We start from the raw sequence: 26722 nt of genomic DNA, 5'->3' as shown, positions 1-26722 counted from the left end.
TTTGAAACTATTGGCTGCCTGCCTTCAATTCTATAAATCTGTTCTGCCTACCTGGTTGTTTGTGTGTACAATCATTACTTTCGGTCTCCCTCCCACGTCCCACTTCTCCAGGCACTTACCCATACTGCCCCTCATACAACAGAGTTTATGACGTTCTCTCCAAAACAGCAATTTCTCCCCTTACGCAGAATGGTAACTTTTTTTCACCACTTGAAAGATTCAACGCATCGATGAATGTCGCGGGGATTCTATTATGAAGTGACTGGTAGGAGTATCAAATCTGGACTACAATTTTACAACAACTGGTTTTGACAGGTAGGCTTATCTTAATCAGTGTACCATTTTGTCTTTACACCAAGGCTTCACTGATCGGAAAATGTCAATTTCAGTGCGCAATCTGCGCGTTAGCCTATTTTGAGGTTATGTGGTGTGGTACTAGTAGGTGTAACGTTTTTCCAATGTGGGAATAATAATTAAACTTAAGAAAAGTACTATTTTATTAGATGTACATATAAAAACGAAATAATGAACTCAATAGTTTTCTTAAATATGACACTGATGACAAGTCACATACAAGGATAGTACTCGATTGATGACATTCGATAGCCTACCAAATGTTCTCAGATGTGTGTATAGGTATTAAAATATAAAGTTATATGTCCTATGAAAACTACTAATATGAAAAAGCTGGGACACTTTGGCAAAGGTGCCTTTTAATATGAGTATCAAGTTTGTTAAGACGCTGGCGGCCTGAAAGTGGCTATCCAAGGTAAGGAGGTGAGAGCAGCCAGGTAAAGAAAGATATGTGGAGCTGCCTAGTAAATGTTGCCATTGTAAATATAACCACGAGTTTAGGGTTTGTTGTATTACTTTCTAGTGATGGAGCAGTATAGAATACTTTCCAAAATACATTATTGGCACATTATTCTACAGTAATTACAACAAGTCAGTTCATCAAATTTCTGCCCTGCTAGAGCTGCCTCTGTCAACTGTAAGGGCTGTTATTGTGAGGTGGAAACCTCTAGGATCACCAACGGCACAGCCACTAAGTGGTAGGCCACACAAGCTCACAGAACGAAATTGCTGAAGCGTGCAGCACATAAAAATCGTCTGCAACACTCACCACAGAGTCCCAAACTGCCTCTGGAAGTAACGTCAGCACAATAACTGTTTGTTGGGAGCTTCGTGAAAGAGAACGCTACCTGCTCAAATGCATAGTGCCAACTGTAAAGCTTGGCTGAAGAGGATTAATGGTCTGGGGCTGTTTTGCATGGTTTGTTGCTTGGCTCCTTAGTTCCAGTGAAGGGAAATCTTAACACTTTGAATGACATTCTAGACGATTCTGTGTTTTAAACTTTGTGGCAACAGTTAGGGGAAGGCTCTTTCCTATTTCATGACAATGCCCCGGTCCATAAAGTGAGGTCCATACAGAAACGGTTTGTCGAGATCAGTGTGGAAGAACTTGACTGTCCTGCACAGAGCCCAGACCTTAACCCCATCGAACACCTTTGGGATAAATTGGAATGACTGCGAGCCAAACATCAGTCCCCGACCTACTCTAACTAATGCTCTTGTGGCTGAATGGAAGCATGTCCCCGCAGCAATGTTCCAACATCTAGTGGAAAGCGTTCCCAGAAGAGTTTAGGCTGTTATAGCAACAAAGGGGGGACCAACTCCATGTTGATGCCCATGATTTTGAAATGAGATATTCGATGAGCAAGTGTCCACATACTTTTGGTCATGTAGTTGAAGTTATTTTAAAAGAGATGGCTAACAACAGCATGCAAACTGCAATAAAAAGCACAGTTCCACTTACCTGATGATGATCATTTGAAACTTAACCTCTTGTTTCAACCTTCTTGTTGAAAGTTATTGTTTAAAAGGGAGACGCTAACAAATTACCAACAACACCCTCTTCGATAACACCTGCTGCAGCCACTGCAAACTAGCCTACAACAAAAGCTAGGTAGTTAAACCGTTGCTCGCTAATGCACAGGGACCTGTTGGCCTTCGAGAAGGCATAAGTTTCCATGCATTTTTGTAAAAACGGTCCAACCCATTACAAGTCAATGTGATTGGTTGATTCCACTGTCACTCAAAAACGTTGCCCTAATACAATTGAATGTCAGATGCCTTCTATCAAGCTTCTGATGGCCTAGCCAATGGCTGATTTATCTCCCCAGAGACCACCATAGAAAAATCCTGATTGGATCTTTTTTTTCTCTTCAGTGTTATACCCCTTTCCTTTCTAACAAAAACTGAATAGATTTAATCAGAACATCATTGAAAATAATATAATTATTATTTGTATTATTTTATACATCCTTAGCCTTTCTCTGTCTAAAGAATCCATATGTTCTACTGGACATGTTGAACTCTTGTCATGGTGACGATTTTACAAAATTACAGTCATGGTCTTGAATTGGACTCACATTTTTCTGGTCTTGGTGTTGACTCAATCTCAAACCTCTCATCCCCCTCCCGGTCTTGGTCTTGACTCAGACTCAGACTCAATTCGCTCCAGTCTTGGTCTTGAATTAGTCTCGCTTAATTAAGGTGGTCTCGAACAGAACACTGCTAGGTAAAACTAAATAGTGTAGCATAATACACAACAGACAACTCATGCCAATGGAACTGCCCAGAGTCTAGACTCTCTAGACAACCTTCAAATCACCACCAAATGGTTTTCTGTTAGACAAGTGCCAAGAGTAAGGTCCTGGAATGTACGTCCATGTTCCTGAGAAGAGAAGACTAGCACTACCATAGTGTCAAATGTATCTATGTCATCTTACTCATCGGTGAAGTCAAACCAGTAGAACTGATAAATAAGAATACCAATCAGGGACTCTATGACCTTTAGAGTGTTGAGGACAACATGTCTGACTATGTGGGTGTACATGGCTAGACCTGCCTGAGATACTGTCAATACAAGAATGAACTAGGCCCCAGGAATCATAGCGATGAACACACAGATGTCATAGCACACTTTACACATTACTGCTACCTCTTCTCAAGATACACATGGGGGAGGAGGGGGGGGGGTCTGTTATGATTAATCATAAAGATAAGTGTTGCATTTTTACAACAGAGAGCTCAGCTTTCCTTTCAATTGTGACAGTCTACAGCAAGTCCTATGGTTTTGTAGTGTTTAATAACCTTTCAGAACAGTAGAGGATAGCCAGAATGATCAGGAATACAGCTGTATCCAATTATTCAAGGAATGCACCCTTTGTATGAAAAAGCTGGGGAGTCGAGAGAGAGAATATGGCTGGCTAGCTTTCTCAAAGTATTTTCCTCTCCCCTTTCCTTTCCTCCTCAGCTGAGCTCTGTTGGAAATGCCACGGCACCCTCTCTGATGTGAGGATGAGGTCCTACACCAGAGGGGCCCCCACAGCGTTCTTCATAAGTCTACTGTGGCCCCTGGTGTCCCCGGTGGTGGGGGTGGGAGAGGAGACGGACCCCACTGGAGGGATACCCTTCATGGGAGGGAACTACGATGGACACCCCATGCTGTTTTTCAGCCAGGGTGAGGTGGAGGAGTTGCAGGCGGCAGCGGCTGGGACTCACCGGGAGATGGCTGCAAGGATCCGTGAGGCGGGGGAGGCCATGCTGGAGCACCCTGAGGAATACCTGCCCCCCTGGAGCCCGGCCGAGTTCAGCGCCCGCTGGAACGAGGTGTATGGAAACAACCTGGGAGTGTTGTCTATGTTCTGTCTGCTCTACCCACACAGGGCCGGGGCCCTTGACCTGGCCAAGGATTACATGGAGAGGATGGCAGCTCAGCCTAGTTGGTATATTTTCTATCTTGGTTTTTCCCATATTTTTGTGTACATCTTCTTATCCGAGATATTGCTGCAGAAAGCACATCTAAATGCAATCAATTGTCTGTGAACATCATCCCTACTTATAGGGACAAGAAATATGAGATACAATCTGTGGAAACAGTTTCTGAGTAGTTACTCAAATTCAGCCCCTGTGGGAACAGTTACTGTGTACCGTACATACTCAAATTCAGCCCCTGAGTGAATTGCTTGCTTCTCGATTGCAGAAAACTGCAGCTTAATCAATGTATTTGTCCTCTGTACATCACCATGTGCCCACTGGGGATACATGACAAATCCTACTCCCCTTCTTTATGGCCAGACGTGCAAGTAGAGATGCATTGTGGTCCGATGGGCCTGTGGTCCAGGAAATATGTTTAGCAGCTGTTCGAATTCACTGCTGAACATGCCCCCGTTGAAAGGAAATGAAATGTTCAGATGTTGAGCTGCCTGGCCTGGTGCAGTGGGATGGGAGGACTAGGGTTTCAGCCTCTACTACTGCTCTGGATTAGAGGTCAGAGGCTGAGATAGTCATTTGACTGGGGTTCTCTGAGTGGTTACATGGGAAATCTTATCTGCATTTCACATTGTTCACCCCCAACCAATAGGATGTGCTAATGGCGGTCCCAGTCTACAGAATCAGAAGGGAATCGCTTAAAGTCTGAATGATGTTATATTTGAATCAAAAGTATATGATATTTATTTAACCGTACTAGGCTATCATGCAGACTTGTTCACATAAATCATAGGCTAAGAAGAGGGCACCTATGAGATAGCATGTTGTTTCTGTATTTTAACCAACCCTTAACAGTACTGTACTTCAGATGACCCCCGACCTCCTGTGAGGGTTGTGATTGTGAAACTTCTGTGGTTTACGATTTTCACTAACAGTACAGTATATAACGTCCTTTATAACAAGCTTTCTCTGCACGTCGCAAGCCAAGGAATTCAGTTTTAAGGAGGGGTCTCTGACATATGAGGCAAGGCATTTTACTGTCGCAAACAATTTTGGAGTCATGGCGCCTGCGTTCTCAGAACGTCTTTGCTTTTAGCTTCATGGTCAGAGGGCTTCCCTTTTCCAGCTTCCCTTTTCCAGTTTCACCTTCTCCTTAGCTCTCATTCCTTTTTCAGAAAAAAGCATTACCTCAGCCTCATTGTTTAAATCCTCTACTTAGTCTTTAGCTGCTGCGTCTAGCCACCCCGTTCAGAGGGAGAGACAAGGTTTTCTTCTGGGTACTGACCAGAAGCATTAGTCCAAATTTGCCAATACTTCTCACAATATTTGTCCGTGGCACAAGTTAACAAATGAAAACCCACTGAGCACATTTTCCCAGTTTAACCACATACAATGTGAGCACTCTCCTCAGCCACACATTTACTATAGTTTCTGAATCTCACAGGGATCCTTAAAAGTGGCTCCGACAACTTGTCGAGGAGAACCATATTCCCGACCTGTAAACTCCAGCTTGTGGCGTACTCTGGTCCCTGGTTTGTTTTAAGGCAGTCCATGTGTAAACACACAGAAGAGACGTCTTGTGTGCTTTGGCGTAATGTAATATACAGTACAGTACAGCAGAAAACTTGGTTTGTGAACCAAAGACTGTCGTCAAAAAAAAAACAGTGCCCCTTTTATTCAAATTAATTTCTACCCATGTAGAAGGCACATTCATTTAGCTTCTACACAGTTCGTTGACAGGTGGAAATAATGTAGTAGTTACATAAAATGGAAAAAAATGCTGCCAGAGGGTAGCTGCATATCTTTGATATGTGTAAATAAAATAAAATACAATTTTATTTGTCACATGCGCTGAATACAACAGGTGTTGACCTTACCGCGAAATGCTTACTTACAAGCCCTTAACCAACAATGCAGTTCAAGAAATAGAGTTAAGATCATATTTACTAATTAAAGTTTAAACAAATATAAAAAGTAACACAATAAAATAACTATAAAATAAAATAATACAGGGGGTACCGGTACTGAGGTAATGTGAGGGGGTACAGGTCAGTCGAGGTAATGGCAAGAGGTAGCAGAGAGAACAGTGTATGACTTGGGTGACTGGAGTCTTTGACCATTTTTTGGGCCTTCCTGGGACCCCACCTAGTAAATAGGTCCTGGATGGCTGTGATGTACTGGCCCATACACACTACCCTCTGTAGCGCCTTACAGTCAGATGCCGAGCAGTTGCCATACCAGGCGGTGATGCACCCAGTCTCGACGGTCTCGACGGTGCAGCTGTATAACTTTTTGAGGATCTGGAGACACATGCCAAATCTTTTCAGTCTACTGAGGGAGAATAGGCATTGTCGTGCCCTCCTCACAACTGTTTTGGTGTGTTTGGACCATGATAGTTTGTTGGTGATGTGGACACCAAGGAACTTGAATCTCTCGACCCGCTCCACTACAGCCCTGTTAATGGGGGCCTGTTTGGCTCTCCTTTTCCTGTAGTCCACGATCAGCTCCTTTGTCTTACTCACGTTGAGGGAGAGGTTGTTGTCCTGGTACCACACTGCCAGGTCTCTGACCTCCTCCCTATAGGCTGTCTCATCGTTGTCGGTGATCAGGATTGGCCAAACTTTCGTGGGTGAACAGGGAATACAGGAGGGTAGCTCTGACAGGCCCCCGTGTTGAGGATCAGCGTGGCAAATGTGTTGTTGCCTACCCTTACCACCTAGGGGCGACCCATCAGGAAGTCCAGGATCCAGTTGAAGAGGGAGGTGTTTAATCCCAGGGTCCTTAGTTTTGTGGGCACTATGGTGTTGAATGCTGAGCTGTAGTCAGTGAACAGCATTCTCACGTAGGTGTTCCTTTTGTCCAGGTGGGAAAGGTAGTGTGGAGTGCGATTGAGATTGCATCATCTGTGGATCTGTTGAGGCGGGATATGAATTGTAGTGGGTCTAGGGTTTCCGGGATGATGGTGTTGATGTGAGCCATGACCAGTCTTTCAAAGCAAAAAAGTGAGTGTTACAGGGCGGTAATCATTTAGGCAGGTTAACTATGGTGGTCTGTTTGAAACATGTAGGTATTACAGACTCGGAGAGGGAGAGGTTGAAAATGTCAGTTTAAGACACTTGTCAGTTGGTCCGCGCATGCTCTGTGTACACGTCCTGGTAATATGTCTGGCCCTGCGGCCTTGTGAATGTTGACCTGTTTAAAGGTCTTGCTCACATCGGCTACGGAGAGAGTGATCACACAGTCGTCCAGAACAGCTGGTGCTCTCATGCATGCTTCAGTGTTGCGTGCCTCAAAGCGAGCACAAAAGGCCTTTAGCCCGTCTGGTAGGATCGACTCACTGGGCATCTCGCGGCTGGGTCTCCCTTTGTAGTCCGTAATAGTTTGCAAGCCCTGCCACATCTGAGCTGGGATAAAAAAAATCACATTTTAAAGTAAGGCAGCTTCTTTGATATTTGGCACGGAGTAAAGTGTATGGGTCCATGTGATGAGTGGAACGGATTTCTACCTACAGTATGTCTTTTATATGTTCTGAGAAGAATGATTGTCAAGATGGGGATGAAAATGTATTTACATGGCATGCACTTTAATGGTAACTGCTCAAAATACAATTTCCTTCTTGGATTTTTATTTTACTGCCACATTTTACTGTCATTTTTACTATAATTACACAGAGAGAGCTTTTTAAGACCTTTTTAAGACATTTTTAACACTTCTTAGCAGGTGTTATATGACATTAACGCATGGGTAAGGACTAATTTGCCAATTTCACAATTAGTAGCTTTTAAAAAAACAATTCAGTTAGCATTCAAAATGTATGAGGTGCCAGCTTCCTTTGATATTGCACTTAGTGCACTATATATCACTTTAAAAGGCAGTATATGTTGTTGGACTTTAAAGCATGTGTGAAGATGCTGTTTTGCATGTTTTTGGTAAAGAGAACTGAAAGCTATTTAGATCTTTGCCAAATCAGAAAATGGGCCTGAGAAAAATAAGTTAAAGTTTACACTTTCGATGACATTTAACTTACAAGAATATGTAGTTAACATTTTCTGTTTTTATTGTAGCTGATAGTACTGAGCGAATAGTTTTGTTTTGAGGTCAGTTTGGTTTTGGTTCGATGAAAAAATAATTACGGTTTTCAATTTTGGTTTCGATAATGTTTTTAGACATTAAATGCACTATGCTTTATGTGAGTTGAATGCTGTAACAACAGCTAATAAAACTTTTCATATGCCATGATGGTAGTGACTGCACATTACTGCTTATCACTTAACCATCCTTTATTCACACTTTAATCAAATATTTCAGTTGTTGCGTATATTACATTTTTTTCAGGCCTATTTGATGACTTTATTATTTCATTCCAAGTCATCATCTCTCTAGAGCTGCTGTCTGACAAAGTCACTATTTTGGTAGTTGTTCAAAGTAAATAAGGCATACTTTTATGACTGCTGAATAATAAATATCAGTTTTAGCTCAGACAAGTAGGTGCACAATGGATTATAGGGACAAGAAATTCCACGTTAGTTAATTAATATGTTTTCTACACTAAACTTTGTAGGATATTGGCCTTTTGGAAAGTCTCCTACATTACTCTGTTCGAGCTTAATCTGATTTATCTCCAGAGAAACTGCTCATTGCGCTCACAGAAAAAAAAATGAACGAAATGGAAATTCAAATAATTGAACAGATGTCGTTTAATTAGTTGTTTTAAAAAAAAAGAGAAAGCTCTAGCTGCCTTCCTTGGGCTCGAGTGAAAAAGGAATTTCAATTTATTCAAGACTATTCGTAAGGATACTACATATTGTATTAAGTCTTTCAAAGTTAGGAAATGGCACAATATAAATCCGTATTTATCACAGAGGACTATACTCATCAATCATTTTCTGTGTGTTGCAGGTTGGTTAAAGATGCTCCTTGGGATGAGGTTCCTGTAGCCCACTCTCTGGTTGGCTTCGCTACAGCCTATGACTTCCTGTATGAGTACCTGAGCAAGGTGCAGCAGGAGCACTTCCTGCGGGTGATCGGTAATGCTACGCGCTTCATGTATGAGAAGTCCTACATCCGCGGATGGGGCTTCCAGTACCTGCACAACCACCAGCCCACCAACTGTGTGGCTCTCCTCACTGGCAGCCTGGTCTACATGGCCCAGGGTGAGTACATCTGGTCCATACACTGTGAACGTGTGTGTGTGTGCAGATAAACACAAACAAATGTATTATTACATCATCAGCTTTCAGAGGGTTCCTACAGTTTTTACTCTGTAACCTAGATCATGTCATTTTGGTGGTGGATCATTCTTGATACACACAGGAAACTGTTGAGTGTGAAAAACCCAGCAGCGATGCAGTTCATGACCCACTCAAACCAATATTTCGGGCAGCTACTACAATACCCCGTTCAAGGGGACTTAAATCCATGTCTCAATTGTCTCAAGGCTTAAAAATACTTAATTAACCTGTCTCCTCCCCTTCATCTAACTGATTGGAGAGGATATAGCAAGTGACATCATTAAGGGATCATAGCTTTCATCTGGATTCACCTGGTCAGTCTATGTCATGGAAAGAGCATGTTTTGTACACTCAGTGTAGATCCAGTAGATTGGTCAGTTTCTACTTAGTCTATTCATGTTCCTGGAATACTGTGGCCTCTTCTTGTTAACTTGTGTCACATCCTGGGTTAGTCAAACATTCTGGGCTGGAATTTCCATTCAGTGAGCCCGGGTTTATTCTCCATAGCTGCACTTAATCCCTCATAATTGTTTCTCCAGCGGAGACTCTCCACACGATTCCATAACATTCTGGATTGACCTTTTCCCAGTGTTTCTCTTAGTAGAGACTTAAGGAAGGAACATAAGCCTGAAAAAAGGGCCTTATTATTTCCTGCTCATTTCAAAACTGTTCCTTCTATTGTTTTGCTTTCAATTTCCTGGTTGTGTTTTATTGGATGTTTCAGGCAGAGAGGCAGAGAGGCCAAAGGAAGGTGAAGTTGTTCTTGTTGTTCCCAGCAGTACTATGGTATATCTTGCTTTGTTTACAAGGGATGTGTGAATGAGAGTTGATGTAAACTAAATGACAGCAGGTTTATGGAGATTACTGTGGTCATCGTGTTTTTTCTTGGAGTCTGGTTTATGATACTGAGCAGAGGGTTGAAAAAAAAAGGGGGGCAGGAGAGAGGGGGAGGGGTGCAGACTGGATAATTATAGTACCCCTTTTGTTTTGAATCAGCTTTTTTGTTTCAAGTCCAGGAAAAACTGAGTTTGGTCCAGCAGCTTTGGTTGTTAACTCTTCTGTTACCTTGGAGATAAACGTAATTTGGTCATGGCCTGGGGTCTATGTACTGACTGTATAAATGGTTAAAGCTGACTTTGCACCTGTATGTTTTTGATCAGCTGCAAATTGTTAAAAGGTAGCTTAACTAACTAACAGTTTTTGCATAGGGTATAGCAGATTGAGAAAAAGGCAGATAACCGTTACCTTGCTCATTCTTGGACCAGTTTATTTAGGGGCCTAACTCTGGCATAATTATTTTACTGTGTGCATATTCACTTCCTGCATTCCTTTGTCATGAATTTATCATTCATATCCTGTGCAAAAGTATGACATTACAGGCAAATATTATTCTATCAAGAACCCAGTGAAGAAATGGAACTTTGCCACTAAGGTTCTGCCAGAAATCAATCCTAGCAAACATTGGCTTCACATTTAATTCAGAGCCATTGTATTGCACATGTCTATAGTACTGAGATTTATGAAAGAATACAGCACCTCTCTTTAAAATATGTGTATTATTTTATAGGGGACGTAAAAAGCCCATTTGAAGCATTTATTTGTAAGGAAGGGATAGGCTCCATCTGTTGGAAATAAAGGAAGACATATCTGTCCAAAGCATAAAACCTCTTAAGACCTGAGAAAGTTAATCTCAGCATATAGCTACTGTGTACACTATAGTCTTATCATCAGAAGGGATATTGTATGGGCTCTATCCAAAGGGTGAGTCACAGGGAGAGAGTGGATCAGATGGCTAGATCGCAGGACAGCAGCTGAAATGGGATCAGTGCATTCTGGATTCCGGTGTCTGCATGTTGACGCTTGGCGGCTGGTCTGCCTTGCTGGGATCCTAATTGGACAGCCATGTGTGCAGTATTTTACCATGGGTTCATCAGTACTTAACCATCAGGATTTCACCCTAAGACCTGAATCATCCACCTGTCTGCTACGGCCACCAGGTGCTCAAGTTGTATTATTTAGTGTAGAAAGTTGGGACTCTGGGAGACATTCAAAGTCATAGCCACAATCAGACTACATTGTGTTGCTTCCTTAAACAAAAGCTGTTATACATGAACACTTGATTGATTTGTGAAAAAGTGTCTATTTTACACGTACTGTATAACCTATGGGCAAAATGGGTTGAGTCGACCTAGTTCCCTCGTTATTTCAATGTAATTTACATCATATTCAAACACGAATTAACAACAGGGTTGGTTTACATTTTGACAGTTTGTTGAGAACTTTATCAGATGTCAAATAAAATTGCATGTAAAGTACCAGTCAAAAGGTTGGACACAACTACTCATTCAAGGTTTTTTCTTTATTTGAAATATTTTTACTATATATTTTATATTTGAGATTCTTCAAAGTAGCCACCCTTTGCGTTGATGACAGCTTTGCACACTCTTGGCATTCTCTCAACCAGCTTCATGAGGTAGTCACTTGGAATGCATTTCAATTAACAGGTGTGCCTTGTTAAAAGTTAATTTATGGAATTTCTCAATGAGTTTGAGCCAATCAGTTGTGTTGTGACAAAGTAGGGGTGGTATACAGAAGATAGCCCTATTTGGAAAAATACCAAGTCCATATTATGGCAAGAACAGCTCAAATAAGTGAAGAGAAATGACAGTCCATCAAACCCTAAGACATGGAGGTCAGTCAATCCAGAAAATGTCAAGAACTTTGAAAGTTTCTTCTAGTGCAGTCTTAAAAACCATCAAGCGCTATGATGAAACTGGCTCTCATGAAGACCGCCACAGGAAAGGAAGACCCAGAGTTACCTCTGCTGCAGAGGATACGTTCATTAGAGTTACCAGCCTCAGATTGCAGCCCAAATAAATGCTTCACATAGTTCAAGTAACAGCCACATCTCAACATCAACTGTTCAGAGGAGACTGCGTGAATCAGGCCTTCATGATCGAATTGCTGCAAAGAAACCACGACTAAAGGACACCAATAATAAGAAGAGACTTGCTTGGGCCAAAAAACACAAACCAATAGAGATTAGACTGGTGGAAATCTGTCCTTTGGTCTGATGAGTCCAGATTTGAGATTTTTGGTTCAAACCGCTGTGTCTTTGTGAGACGCAGAGTAGGTGAACGGATGATCTCCGGATGTGTTGTTCCCACCGTGAAGCATCAAGGAGGAGGTGTGATGGTGTGGGAGTGCTTTGCTGGTGACACTGTCTGTGATTTATTTAGAAGGCACACTTAACCAGCATGGCTTTCATCAAGACAAAGGCTGGCTACTTCGAAGTGTCTAAAATCTCAAATATATTTTGATTCGTTAAAAACTTTTTTGGTTACTACATGATTCCATATGTGTTATTTCATAGTTATGATGTCTTCACTATTATTCTACAATGTATAAAATTGAAAAATAAAGAAAAACTCATTAATTAGTAGGTGTGTCCAAACTTTTGACTGGTGCTGTAGATCTGCCGTCTTTGCCCGGTGGGTACAGTATGGAAAATGATTTTGCCAATACTCTCAGCTTTAAGCAATTGTCTAGACTTGTTGATTCTCCCGGCTTGTATAATCTAAACCCACTTGATTGGCATCATGTCAATAAATGAAGCAGAAACTCTTGTCAGCCCACTATCATTGCATTTAACCTATGTCATATTTGGTTATTTCATTCTTAGAAATCATTCTTTGTTCATTCTTAGAAATGAAACAAGAGGCTTTAGGAATTTTCCTCAACTGGGTCCAGACACCTTTTTTGTGATTTCACAAATTTAGAGAAACTTTCCCCGGACAGCAAATCCCCCAACAAGGCTCCAAAAAACCACCCAAATACATCCTTTTAGAATTTGGCAAAGCTCTCAGTATTGTGATGTAGGTCTTTGGATGTTGTACACATTAAATTGTGTAATTCCGAACTTTATCCGCAACGTTATTTTCCATTTTGTTGTGTCTCGAGCGATACATCTCCGTCCATTTTACAGGTAACTGCCAAAAGAAAAGAAACACTTGAGTAAACGAGTGATACAAAGTATATTGAAAGCATGGGGTACTTCCACACAGGAAGTTCCAGACACTTGTAGAATCTATGCCAAGGTGCATTGAAGCTGTTCTTGTATGTGGTGGCCCAACACCTTATTAAGACGCTATATGTTGGTGTTTCCTTTATTTCGGCAGTTACCTATAGCAGTAGGCTACACAGAAAATGGAACCGCTCAAGACGGCTCGAGTTGCGGGAAAGGGCATATAACGTTGCGGATAAAGTTCAGAATGACACAACTTCATGTGTACAACATCTAAAGACCTGCATCACAAAGCTTTTCTGTTTCTAAAAGGACGTTTTGAGGTGTTATATTTTTTATTTTGCTCATGTTTTTTAGGGCCCCCATACTACACAATGAGGATGAGGAAGTGATTTGCTGTTTGGGGTAAGTTTCTCTAAAACATGTCAAATCACAAAATAGGTGTTTGGAACCTTCTAGAACATGCCATTTAAATCAAAAATAGAGATTTGGTTGTAAAAAAGAGAACTTCTCTTTTAATGACTCAAATGAATCAAATCATAATTCGTTCTTTAAAAACTCAAAGGAGTAGAAGGCAAGTCAAATGGCACCATATAAATAGTAAATCCCTTGACCTCCTACATTCCTACGAACCACAGCGTCATGGTGTGTGCAACTAATGTGTACTGATGAGGGCTCCAGAGCTAGTAACATCACTAACAGCATGGCTGAAGAGAAGCCATAGATAAGGCCCCAGCATGACAGCAGCATTATCCACTCAGCCAGTCATTAGGTAAACTGAGGCACATCATTAGGCTCCAGATCGATTGTGGAGGTCATGGCTAGAGCACAGTGTTACTGTACGTGATGTGATTGAGCCATGGGTGGTAGAATTTCTTACTGGTCATTAAGATTATTGGATCTTTTGACTTTATCAAATTAATCAGATTAATTTGGGTATTCCCCTGACTTGATTTAATTCTATGTATTTTTTTATATTCTTTTCTATGTACTTTTTATATTCTATTGTAATTATATAAAAAATGTTGGTTCATTAATTCCTACATGATGCCCTTGTCTAAAAATGGAAAATGCAGAACCGTCCAAACAGTGTGTAGACTTGAGAGTATGGAACTGGAGTGTGGGCATTAGTGTAGTGAGATGCTGTTTGTGTAAATGTGGTCTTTGTGTGCCTGCAGTTCCTATTTAATGGTAAATACCTGCTCTGTGTAGGCCACTGATCTGCTAGCCCAAACCAAACACAGGGGTGGACTCCGGCTCAGGGGCTGGGCTGTGGGCACCGGTGAGTGGGTGGTTGGAGCCAGTCCACTAGGTAGCTGCCAGGCACCAGTGAACGACTGGGATTCCTCAATGAAGTGTGGCTGGAGTGTTTATGTGGTCACTTCTTCTCATAGTAAACTCTGTGTGTGATCCAGAGAGCGAGAGAGAGAGAGAGAGAGAGAGAGAGAGAGAGGCTATACATTAGTCTGGTATGGTAGTATCATGCTTTCCATATAACGTGAGAATGAAGTCCCTGGAAATTAAGAAATCTGAATTTTAAATGACTGAGTAGCTTTAACTGCATTTACAACTACAGTACCTCACTTTAGACCACATATTACACCTAGTTAGTTCATTAAAGTCATGACAACAAACACTTTAGGTGGCTGACAGCAATCTATCTCAAACCCACTAAGCTGAACCTGGTTTCTCCTCTGTTCTGTTCCAGGTTATCTGCAGGAGGCCTACCTGTGGACTAAGCAGGTTCTGGCCATCATGGAGAAGTCTATGGTGCTCCTCCAGGATGTGACGGACGGCTCGCTGTACGAGGGCGTGGCCTACGGGACCTACACCACCCGCTCTCTATTCCAGTACATATTCCTGGTGCAGAGACACTTCTCCATCAGCCACTTCGACCACCCCTGGCTCCACAAACACTTTGCATTCATGTACAGGACCATCTTGCCAGGTAATACAACAATTGATGTTGTATGCTCTGCTCTGCCATTCAATTGCATAGAACATAATTAATGTTTCCCTTTGCAGAAGTTGCTTGGTTCTATTGACTTTTTACCTCTAACTGTGCAGTCTAGATATCACGTGATATATTAAAAGGTCATATGGATATTGTATAGGGAGCAAGACCATTTTTTTAAAGGAAATACAGTGCCAGTCAACAATCTGTGAATAAGTGTTCATAAATGCCTTAGTGAACTGCTGAGGCACCCACCCTGGCCCTGCATCCAGCCAGCGTCCTTCTTGGCAATGTTTCCCAAGTTCTAAGTAGATTAGGTATGAAACCCCCTGAGTGCATTACCACCATGTTAGAGAGTGTAACTACTCATTTGTCCTGATATGGGATATGCATGCGTGCACTTAATAGCTTCCTGGAGGTCTGTCAGAGCTGTGCTGATCCCTCCCCTCTGCTCTCCTCTCCTTTTCTGGCTGACTGTCTGAAAGTCAGGGGGATGGCAGTGCTGGAGGAAGGGCCTCCTCCCAACACTTTGTATTGTATTGTATTGACTGGGGCTGAGAAGCTGTAGGAGATCTAGATTTGGACTCCCACCATATTCGGCATGGGGCATTTGTTTGTCCAAGATCTAGCTTTGCATCACGGCAGGAATGTTGTAAACAGACGGTATTTCAGAATGGGAAACACACACACCTAGTATCACAGCGCTTGTGCACTATCACAGCTCAGGATGTGACCCAGATGCAGACACAGGAGGCAGATAGTTCCATACTCAGAATATTTATTTTACCAGTGGTAGAAAAAGTACCCAATTATCATACTTGAGTAAAAGTATAGATACCTTAACAGAAAATGACTAAAGTAAAAGTGAAAGTCACCCAGTAAAATACTACTTGAGTAAAAGTCTAAAAGTATTTGATTTTAAATATACTTAAGTATCAAAAGTAAATGGAATTTCAAAGATATACTTAAATATCAAAAGTAAAATTCCTTATATATGGCAAACCAGACGGCACAATTTTCTTGTTTTTTAAAATTACGGATAGTCAGGGGCACACTCCAACAATCAGACATCATTTACAAATGAAGCATTTGTGTTAAGTGAGTCCGCCAAATCAGAGGCAGTAGGGAGGACCAGGGATGTTCTCTTGATAAGTGCGTGAATTGGACCTTTTCTGTCCTGTTAAGCATTCTAAATGTAACGAGTACTTTTGGGTGTCAGGGAAAATATATGGAGTAAAAAGTACATTATTTTCTTTAGGAATGTAGTGGAGTAAAATTAAAAGTTGTTAAAAATATAAATAGTAAAGTAAAGATACCTCAAAAAAACGACTTATGTTTTGTACTTTGTACTTACAGTTGAAGTCGGAAGTTTACACACACCTTAGCCAAATACATTTAAACTCAGTTTTTCACAATTCCTGACATTTAATCCTAGTAAATATACCCTGTCTTAGGTCAGTTAGGATCACCACTTTATTTTAAGAATGTGAAATGTTTGAGTTTGAGTTTATTTAAATTTTTACACGGACAATGCACATTAATCAACGTTTCAGCAAACGTGCCAGTTTTAGCCAGCCGGCTAATTTTCAACCACAGTCCCTGGGCAGGTTATTAAAACAATTACAATACAGACAATCAATGAGCAGTGAGCACACACAGAGCAACATAGGACAAGCAAGACATAGCATGCAGACAGAGCAACATAGCACAAAAATCCATAAAAGCAACAAGGTGTTTCCACACCTCACAAGCTACAGACAACATGGAAAGCGACAATACACAGCTAGTGATTATGTTCACAAATCTGATTGACCTTGTCTGCATGTTTTTTGTGATGCTGCATGTTTTTTGTTCACAAATCTGATTGTCCCTGTCTGCATGTTTTTTGTTCACAAATCTGATTGGCCCTGTCTGCATGTTTTTTGTGACAGTGTGATAGGTGGTGCAGTTATGTGTGTCTGGTGGCAGTGTGTTCCAGACATGGGAAGCTCTCACAGAGAAAGCAGATTGACTAAAGGTGCTTTTCCATAATTAAGGGAAATATACAGTCACCTCTCATGGCAGACCTTGTGGATCTGCTGCCATATGTTTGGGTTTTCTGTGTAACAAAAATGCTGAGTGGAGGTCATTTCAGGTCATTTAGGATCTTGAATACAAGACATCGGTGTCAGTGTATTGCACAAGATTTTCCTAACTCAGGAGCTCATGCTTTCTGAGGATGTAACCGTGATGATGGCTATTGGGCTTTCTATCAAGCACTTTGAGAGCATGTTTGTAGACAGACTGAATGGGTTTTAATGTTGTACAGCAAGCTTTGGCCCAACTAGTCAAGCAGTATGTTAAGTGGGGGAGTATCATAGATTTGAAGTACAGTTTTGCTACCTCTGTAGTCAAACAATTTCATATAAATCGGAAATTAGCTAGGTTGAATTTGGTTATTTGAATTACTCTTTTCACCTGCTTTTTAAAAGAGAGGTTGGAATCAAGTATGATGCCAAGGTACTTAAAATCCGATACCACCTGGAGATTATCCCCTGACACATAGACATCTGGCTCAGTAGCAATGGTTGGCCTCTTTGTGAAGAACATGCAGACAGTTTCTTTTACATTGAGATGTAAACACAAGTCACTGAGCCACTTTGTAACCTGGACCATTACAGTAGTGAGTTCTTGTGCAGCTTGTTATTTGCTCTTTGCATGCGCATATATCACTGTATCATCTGCATACATTTGAACTTCAGACCCAGTACAGACAGAAGGCAGATCATTAATGTACAGGCTGAACAGGAGGGACCCCAGTATTGACCCTTGGGGCACGCCCACATCATAACTAAGAGTGGGCGACAGCTCATTGCTCACTCTGACACACTGAGTTCTGCCTTCAAGGTATGATTTCATCCATCTCAAGGCATCGGGGGAAAAGTTGAACTTGGACAATTTTGTGATGAGAACCTCATGGTTAACAGTATCAAAAGCCTTCCTTAGGTCCAGAAACACCGCCCCAACAACGCCCCCTTTGTCCATCTTGGACAAAGGCCATCCACTGCTTTCCACTCCGGTGAATATCGCTGGCTCGGAGATGTTAGGCCCAGGGTTGAGTTGCACATCCCCGGAGAGCAGGAGGGTAGTGAACAGGTAGTTTAACAGTTTCCGATAAATGTTGGACTTGTGTTTGTTACGCCTAAGCGGTTCAGTGGAATAGGGAGCGAGGTAGACTTGGCCATTATTCAGAACATTATGGTATGCTGTGTACTGTCCGCTCATGTGGAATGGTGAACCAATGTGTTTGGTGTTGATATTCTCCGGCAGTAGATTGATTGTGTCATCCCAGCAAGGACGCACTGAGATTATCAGTAGAGCAGCTACATGACTGACAATCATGGCAATGTACTGGAGATAAAACACAGAATTGCGCTTTAAATCTTTGCATGAGTTACTTAGCTGGGGTCGGCATACACCTGATGTTTTAGACACAATAAGAGCATCTGGAGGAGAAGCAGCACCTGCCGCAACAACCTCCCTTCTGTCTGCCATCTCATGTCAGAATAATAGTAGAGAGCATTATTTATTTGAGATTTTATTTATTTCATCACATTCCCAATGGGTCAGACATTTATATACACTCAATTAGTATTTGGTACCATAGCCTTTAAATTGTTTAACTTGGGTCAAATATTTCAGGTAGCCTTCCACAACCTTCCCACAATTAGTTGGGTGAATTTTGGCCCATTCCTCCTGACAGAGCTGGTGTAACTGAATCAGGTTTGTAGGCCTTCTCGCACACACTTTTTCAGTTCTGGCCACACATTTTCTATCGGATTGAGGTCAGGGCTTTGTGATGGCCACTCCAATACCTTGACATTTTTGTCCTTAAGCCATTTTGCAACAACTTTGGAAGTATGCTTGGGGTCACTGACCATTTGGAAGACCCATTTGTGACCAAGCTTTAACGTCCTGACTGATGTCTTGAGATGTTGCTCCAATATATCCACATAATTTTCCAACCTCATGATGCCATCTAGTTTGTGAAGTGCTCCAGTCCCTCCTGCAGAAAAGCACCCCCACAACATGATAATGCCACCCCCGTGCTTCACGGTTGGGATGGTGTTATTCAGTTTGCAAGCCTCCCCCTTTTTCCTCCAAACATAACAATGGTCATTATGGCCAAACAGTTCTATCTTTGTTTCTTCAGACCAGATGACATTTCTCCAAAAAGTACGATCTTTGTCCCCATGTGCAGTTGCAAACCGTAGTCTGTCTTTTTTATGGTTGGTTTGGAGCAGTGGCTTCTTCCTTGCTGAGCAGCCTTTCAAGTTATGTTGATATAGGACTCGTTTTACTGTGGATAGAGATACTTTAGTACCTGTTTCCTCCAGCATCTTCACAAGGTCCTTTGCTGTTGTTCTGGTATTGATTTGCACTTTTCGCACATTGATTTGATTCGCACATTGATTTGCACTTTTCGCAAAGTACATTCATCTCTAGGAGACAGAACGCATCTTCTTCCTGAGCGGTTTGAAGTCTGCGTGGTCCCATGGTGTTAATACTTGCCTACTATTGTTTGTACAGATGAACGTGGTACCTTCGGGTGTTTTGAAATTGCTCCCAATGATGAACCAGATTTGTGGAGGTCCACAATTTGTTTCTAATGTCTTGTCTGATTTATTTTAATTTTCCCATGATGTCAAGCAAAGAGGCACCGAGTTTGAAGGTAGGCCTTGAAATACATCCACAGGTATACCTACAATTGACTCAAATGAGAATCAGAAGTTTGTAAAGCATTTTATGGAATTTTCCAAGCTGTTTAAAGGTACAGACAACTTAACGTATGTAAACTTCTGACCCACTGGAATTGTGATACAGTGAATTATAAGTGAAATAGTCTGTCTGGAAACAATTATTGGAAAAATGACTTGTGTCATGCACAATGTAGATGTCCTAACCGACTTGCCAGCACTATAGTTTGTTCACAATAAATTTGTAGAGTGGTTGACAAAATGAGTTTACTGACTCCAACCTAAGTAAGTGTATGTAAACTACCGACTTCAACTTTAAGTACTTTACACCGAAGTATTTTACAAAGGGGCAGGCAAAGGGCAGGTCGAGGTTCGTAATCCAAGGCAGGGTCAAACAGGGACAGAACGGCAGGCAGGCTCAGGACATGCAGATAGGTCAGATCCGGGAAGACTAGAAAAACAAAGTTGAGAGCAGGCGAATCAGGAAACACACTGGTAAGACCTGACAAGACAAGACAAACTGGCACAGACAAACAGAAAACACAGGTATAAATACACAGGAGATAACTGGGAGATAACTGAGAGACACCTGGTAGGGGGTGGAGACAAGCACAAGACAGGTGAAACAGATCAGGGTGTGACAGTGCACTGTCTGATTTTGGTTATTGCTGTTGTTGTTTTTGACTTATAAACATTTAATTGTGGTTGAATATTTACTACTGGTTGCTAGGTTTTAAGATACATTTTAATGCCAAACTGACATTCTTCTTAGATCCTGAGAGTAAGCAAAATTTATGGGAACCGTGTGTTTTGGGGAAATGGCTTCAGCAATAAAGCTAGGGAGATGCTAATTTCAACAGGGCTTGTAGTTTCTCTTTCCCTTTTAGGACATGGCATGCCATGCATTTTTGACATTTGTGTTAAAAATTCAAAATTCTGTTGAAGCTACATATGTAAGATTTATAGTGTATTTGAGGTTTAACAAAGGCTTCTAAGTGTTTATACAAATGTATAATAATCCACATAATAATTCACATTTATAATCCACCTAATAATTCACATTTCCTGTTGCTGCAGGATTATTTTCCTGCTGTAGCAAACTGCCTTAAATTAAGATTCTACAATGCCTTCAGAAAGTATTCAAAACCCTTGACTTTTTTGACATTTTGTTGTGTTACAGTCTGAATAAAAATGTTATTAAATATAAATGTTGTGTTACTGGCCTACACATAATAACCCATAATGTCAAAGTGGAATAATGTTTTTAGAAATGTTAACAAAATTAATTTAAAAATTCAAAGCTGAAATGTCTTCAGTCAATATGTCAAGCCTGCTCCCCCTTCCTGACGCTCAGGGGCGCCAGGCTGCCCATCATTATGCACACCTGTCACCATCGTTACGCGCACCCGCGCGTATTTGAACTCACCTGGACTCCATTCCTTTGTTGATTCTCCCTCCTATATCTGTCTGTTTCTCGGTTTGATCCCAGTGTCAGCATTAATGTCGTTATGTTTTCCCTGTCCAGACGCTGTCTGGGTTTTGTTTCATGTACATTATTTATTAAACATTCACTCCCTGTAGTCTGTCCTTACACATAAAGTTTGAATAGTAATTGACTCAAGACATTTCAGCTTTTCATTTTTTAAATTAATTTGTAAACATTTCTAAAAACATAATTTGTTATGGCAAGCCTAAATAAGTTCAGGAGTAAACATTTAGCAATAATAGTGGTTAACATGATTTTTGAAGAACTACCTGATCTCTGTACCACACACATACAATTATCTGTAAGGTCGCTTAGTCGAGCAGTGAAATTCAAACCCAGATTCATCCACAAAGACTAGGGAGGTTTTCCAGTGCCTAGCAAAGAAGGGAACCTGTTGGTAGATGGGTAAAAAAGCAGACATTGAATATTCCTTTGAGTAATTAATGACACATCTGCCTGTGAAGTAATTAATGACACTTTGGATGGTGTATCAATACACCCAGTCATTACAAATGTCAGCGATTGGGTGCAGAGTTATAGCGGAGTCAGGCGCAGGACACAGGAATTAACGTAACTGAGTTTACTCAAAATATCAAGCAAAATTCCAAATAGGAACATACAAAAAACACTAGCACAAAACACAACCACTAACAACATAAACAATCACAGACAGAACAGGAATGTATGCCAGAGGGTTAAATAAGGAACGTGACATGTAGTAGAAACCAGGTGTGTGTGTAATACAGACAAAACAAAACGAAACTGAAACATGGATCGATGGTGACTAGAAAGCCGGTGACGTCGACCGCCGAACACCACCCGAACAAGGAGAAGGGCCGACTTCGGCGGAAGTCGTGACAACAAAGATGCAGGCGTCCTTCCTAACTCAGTTGCCGGAGAGGAAGGAAACCACTCAGGGATTTCACCATGAGGCGAATGGTGACTTTAAAACAGTTACAGAGTTTAATGGCTGTGATAGGAGAAAACTGAGGATGGATCAACAATGCTGTAGTTACTCCACAATAATAACCTAATTGATAGAGCGAAAAGAAGGAAAACTGTACAGAATAAAAAATATTCCAAAACATGCATCCTGTTTGCAACAAGGCACTAAAGTAATACTGAAACAAATGTGGCAAAGCAATTCACTTTTTGTCCTGAATAAAATGTGTTATATTTGGAGCAAATCCAATACAACACATTACTGAGTACCACTCTCCACATTTTTTAGCATAGTGGTGGCTGCATCATGTTATGGGTATGCTTGTAATTGTTAAGGACTGAGGAGTTTTCCAAGATAAAAAGCACAGGCAAAATCCTAGAGGAAAACATTGTTCAGTCTATTTTCCACTAGACACCAGACACTTGGAGATGAAATTCACCTTTTAGTAGGACCATAACCTATAACACAAGACCAATTATAAAATGGGTGGTTCGAACCCTGAATGCTGATTGGCTGACAGCCGTGGTATATCACGGGTATACCATCGGTATGATAAAACATTTATTTTTACTGCTCTAATTACATTGGTAACCAGTTTATAATAGCAATAAGGCACCTCAGGGGTTTGTGATATATGGCCAATATACCACGGCTAAGGGCTGTGTCCAGGAACTCCACATTGCTACGTGCCTAAGAACAGCTCTCTATCATACCCATGGTATACCCGTGATATACCACAGCTGTCAGCCAATCAGCATTCAGGGCTCGTACCACCCATTTTATAATTGGCCTTGTGTTTTGATTATTGTCCTTATTCCTGAGTAGCCTAGTTACAGTTTTGACTTAAATCGTCTTGAAAATATATGGCAAGACTTGAAAATGGCTGTTTTCACAGTTTGAAGAATTTAAAAAATAATAATGTGCAAATATTGTACAAACCAGGTGTGGAAAGCTCTTAGAGACTTAACCAGAAAGACTCAGCTGTTATCACTGTCAATGGTGATTTTAACATGTATTGACTCAGGGGTGTGAATACTTATGTAAATGAGATACTGTATTTCATTTTCAATACTTTAGCAAAAAACATGTTTTCACTTTGTCATTTTGGGGTATTGTCTCTAGATGGGTGAGGGAAAAAAAGTTTTTTAATCAATTTTGAATTCAGGCTGTAACACATCAAAATGTGGAAGAAGTCAAAGGGTATGAATAGTTTCTGAATGCACTATATATGTATACAACATGTACCATATTTCTTACATTTTGTAGACTACTCAAGATTGAATCATAAGAAGGTATATTGTTTGTACAACCAAACTGGACCTTGGACTGATCAGTATGTAGCGGTCACTTCAAATTTGTAAGAGTTTTATAATAACATTCAATATTTCTCTAACAAACCAGTATGAAAAGCCACTATTGCAGTTGCCTCCTCCTATATTTTAACTGTAAAATAATCCATATGGATCTTGGCCCTGGCCTGTTCCATCTCACCAGGGTTCCAGAGGACTGTAGCCGTAGCAGATTCCAACTACAACTGGTTCTACGGGCCTGAGAGCCAGCTGGTGTTCCTGGACCGATACGTGATGAGGAACGGCAGCGGGAACTGGCTGGCTGAACTGATCCATCAGAACCGGGTGTTGGAGGGGCCAGGACAGGCCGGGAAGGGACAGAGATGGTGCACACTGCACACAGAGTTCATCTGGTGAGACTGAGTCACTCTCTCTCTCTCTCTTTCGCTCGTCTGTTGGTTTAGTTTTACTGTTAAATATGCTGTATTGTATGGATTTAGGCCTAAAGTTTATTATCATACTGATAATTAAATAATTTACACCATTCTGAATGGTAAATAGCATTTTGAGCATACTTAATCTTAATTTGTATGTATGAAATGAATATGTTGTTGTTTTTCAATTCTGCAGGTATGATCCAAGCCTGTCTCCCAGGGCTCCTGCAGACTTCGGGACATCCCAACTCCACTACTTTGAGGACTGGGGGGTCGTCACGTATGGAAGTGCTTTACCTGCAGACACCAACCACACCTTCCTCTCTTTCAAGTCGGGGAAGCTGGGTGGACGGGCCATATTTGACATTGTTCACAGGAACAAGTACAAAGACTGGATCAAAGGGTGGCGGAACTTTAACGCTGGCCACGAGCACCCTGACCAGAACAGCTTTACGTTCGCCCCTAACGGTGTTCCTTTTATCACGGAGGCTCTGTACGGGCCCAAGTATACCTTCCTCAACAATGCAGTGCTGTTCTCCCCAGCTGTCTCAGGGAGCTGCTTCAAGCCATGGGAAGGTCAGGTCACCGAGGCCTGTGACTCCAAGTGGCTGAAGTACAAGGTGGGGCTGGCGGCGGACGCCCAGGGCAGGGTGGAGGCGGCTCTGGAGAGGCAGGGGATGGTGTTCATCCGTGGGGAGGGCCAGTCAGCCTACAACCCTGACCTGAAGATCAGGAGCTTCCAGAGGAACCTGCTGCTCCTGCACCCCCAGCTGCTGGTCCTAGTGGATCATGTCCATCTGGAGACAGACAGCCCAACCAGGGCCATGAGTGCCTTCTTCCACAACACGGACCTGTTCTTTCAGGAAAGCAAAATAGATGGTGTGCATGGAGCCTTTGTCAGACATGGTGAAGACCCGTATAAAATGTTCTGGATGGATGACACGGGCTTCAGTGAGAAAGGGGTATTGGGGTACTGGAACTATCCACGTGGTTACCCCTATAATGGCTCTAACTATGTGAATGTGACAATGCCACTGAGGTATCCACACACCAGGGTGGCCTATATCTTCTTTGGGCCGGGGGTAGACGTGCAGAGCTTTAGCCTGCGTGCTGATGCTAATAGGGTGGACATTTACCTGGCCACCAACGAGCACACCTACACCATCTACCTTCTGACAGGAGAGGTGACCAACAAGCCTCTGTTCGCCATGGTACTGGTGGACCAGAAGAAGATTGTGTTTGAGAAAGCAGCAGGAGTGCTGAACGACACGCCAGAGGAGGTGGAGGAGTATGTCAACGTAGTAGAGGACAACCTCCAGCATGCCAAGCCTGTTTTCCAGCAGCTGGAGAGACACATTCTGGGCAGGGTACTCAACACAGCCAGCTTCCGCAAGGCAGCTGAGCGCCTCCTACAGTTCTCAGACAAGAAGAAGACAGAGGAGGCTATCAAGAAAATGTTTGCTCTGACTAAGAAACAGGGCAAAGGAAAGGGGGCCAAGAAAGCCTTGGGGAACCTTGGGAACGAGCTCTCAGAGAGCCTGCCTGACATATTTGCACAGATCGAGGTGAGTGAGAAGAAACAGAGATCGAAGAGCACAAAGCGGATTATTGAGGAGAGCTCAGAGGAGGATGGAGACTCCAGGGCGTTTATGGATTATGGAGACTCAAATAAAGGCAGGAAGGGTGGCTTTGTGAAGGGTCGCAAGTTCAAGGAGGTCCACATGTCGGCAACAGCCAAGAGTGACAGTCTGTCAAACGTAGCCTCTTATATCAGACTATTCCTAATCTTAAACATAGCCACCTTCTTCCTGCTACTGGCTATGTTATTGACACGCTTCCAGAGAGGCAGAAGTCTACACACCCAAAGGTGTTTCTATGGCATTCTCCTCATCGACAGCTTAATTTTACTCTGCCTCTACTCTTCCTGCTCTCGCACACAGTGTTGACATCATTACTGTGCAACGACGGGGAATGTCAATGTACAGACAGACCTATTGAACTATTGTAGTTCGCCATGGGTGATTAAAATGTACCATACACCTCAGTCTGAGCCAAATCTACCTGATGGGTGTCCAGGAAATCATTAATTCCAAATATGAATTGATAGACTTGACGATATTAAGCCAGACCACCTCTGAGATCCTAAGCTTCTGTGGAGCTTGAGAATGGAGTCTGTATAAACTTTGTCATGTACAGTTTTTAGATTAGACCCCCTGACTCATATCAAAGATTTCCAAGGCTAGCCACTAAAATGCAGATGTCTCTGCCTCTCTCTGTGTACGTTTTGACATGCAGTCTAAGTCATAAATAATATAGAAAGGTCGGGTGATTGTGGAGGCCAGGTCATCTGATGCAGCACTCCATCACTCTCCTTGGTCAAATAGCCCTTACACAGCCTGGAGGTGTGTTTTGGGTCAATGTCCTGTTGAAAAACAACTGATAGTCCCACTAAGCGCAAACCAGATGGGATGGCGTATCGCTGCAGAATGCTGTGGTAGCCATGCTGGTTAAGTGTGCCTTGAATTCTAAATAAATCACAGACAGTTTCACCAGCAATGCACCCCCACACTATCACACCTCCTCCTCCATGCTTCACGGTGGGAACCACACATGCAGAGATCATCCGTTCACCTACTGTACTCTGTGTCTCACAAAGACACTGCCGTTGGAACCAAAAATCTCACATTTGGACTCGTCAGACCAAAAGACAGATTTCCACTGGTCTAATATCCATTGCGTCTAATATCCATTTCTTGGCCAAGCAAGTCTCCTTTTGTTAATGGTGTCCTTTAGTAGTGTTTTCTTAGCAGCAATTCGACCATGAAGGCCTGATTCACGCAGTCTCCTC

The 26722-nt window shown here is 42.0% G+C and overlaps 1 protein-coding gene across 4 annotated transcripts; it reads left to right on the top strand.

Moving 5' to 3' along the window:
- The first annotated feature begins 110 nt into the window (after positions 1-110).
- LOC112250052 (dermatan-sulfate epimerase) lies at positions 111-26293 on the top strand. Of its 4 annotated transcripts, XM_024419885.2 has the most exons (6): positions 115-315; positions 3320-3791; positions 8677-8930; positions 14741-14980; positions 23646-23853; positions 24071-26293. In XM_024419885.2, the coding sequence occupies exons 2-6, from the start codon at positions 3364-3366 to the stop codon at positions 25818-25820; spliced, it is 2880 nt and encodes a 959-aa protein (XP_024275653.1). In that variant the 5' UTR covers positions 115-315; positions 3320-3363; the 3' UTR covers positions 25821-26293. The 4 variants fall into 4 exon arrangements, with proteins under 4 accessions (XP_042177539.1, XP_024275653.1, XP_024275654.1 ...); XM_042321605.1 differs by lacking the exons at positions 23646-23853; positions 24071-26293 and adding an exon at positions 13390-13437 and having other exon boundaries at positions 111-315; positions 14741-14875; XM_024419886.2 differs by lacking the exon at positions 115-315 and having other exon boundaries at positions 3666-3787.
- Positions 26294-26722: the final 429 nt, after the last annotated feature.

This window comes from Oncorhynchus tshawytscha, linkage group LG05, assembly GCF_018296145.1.
Source record: "Oncorhynchus tshawytscha isolate Ot180627B linkage group LG05, Otsh_v2.0, whole genome shotgun sequence".
Classification (NCBI taxonomy): Eukaryota; Metazoa; Chordata; class Actinopteri; order Salmoniformes; family Salmonidae; genus Oncorhynchus; species Oncorhynchus tshawytscha.
The sequence above is the reverse complement of the archived record's forward strand: the minus strand, read 5'-3'. Positions and strand labels throughout refer to the sequence as shown.

What these genes read in the sequence shown, in the direction of transcription:
- LOC112250052 (XM_024419885.2), top strand. Translation starts at nt 3,364, where the DNA reads ATGAGGTCCTACACCAGAGGGGCCCCCACAGCGTTCTTCATAAGTCTA. An exon ending in ATGGCAGCTCAGCCTAGTTG is followed by an intron (nt 3,792 to 8,676) that starts GTATATTTTCTA and finishes TGTGTGTTGCAG; the next exon opens with GTTGGTTAAAGATGCTCCTT. An exon ending in GTACAGGACCATCTTGCCAG is followed by an intron (nt 14,981 to 23,645) that starts GTAATACAACAA and finishes CCATCTCACCAG; the next exon opens with GGTTCCAGAGGACTGTAGCC.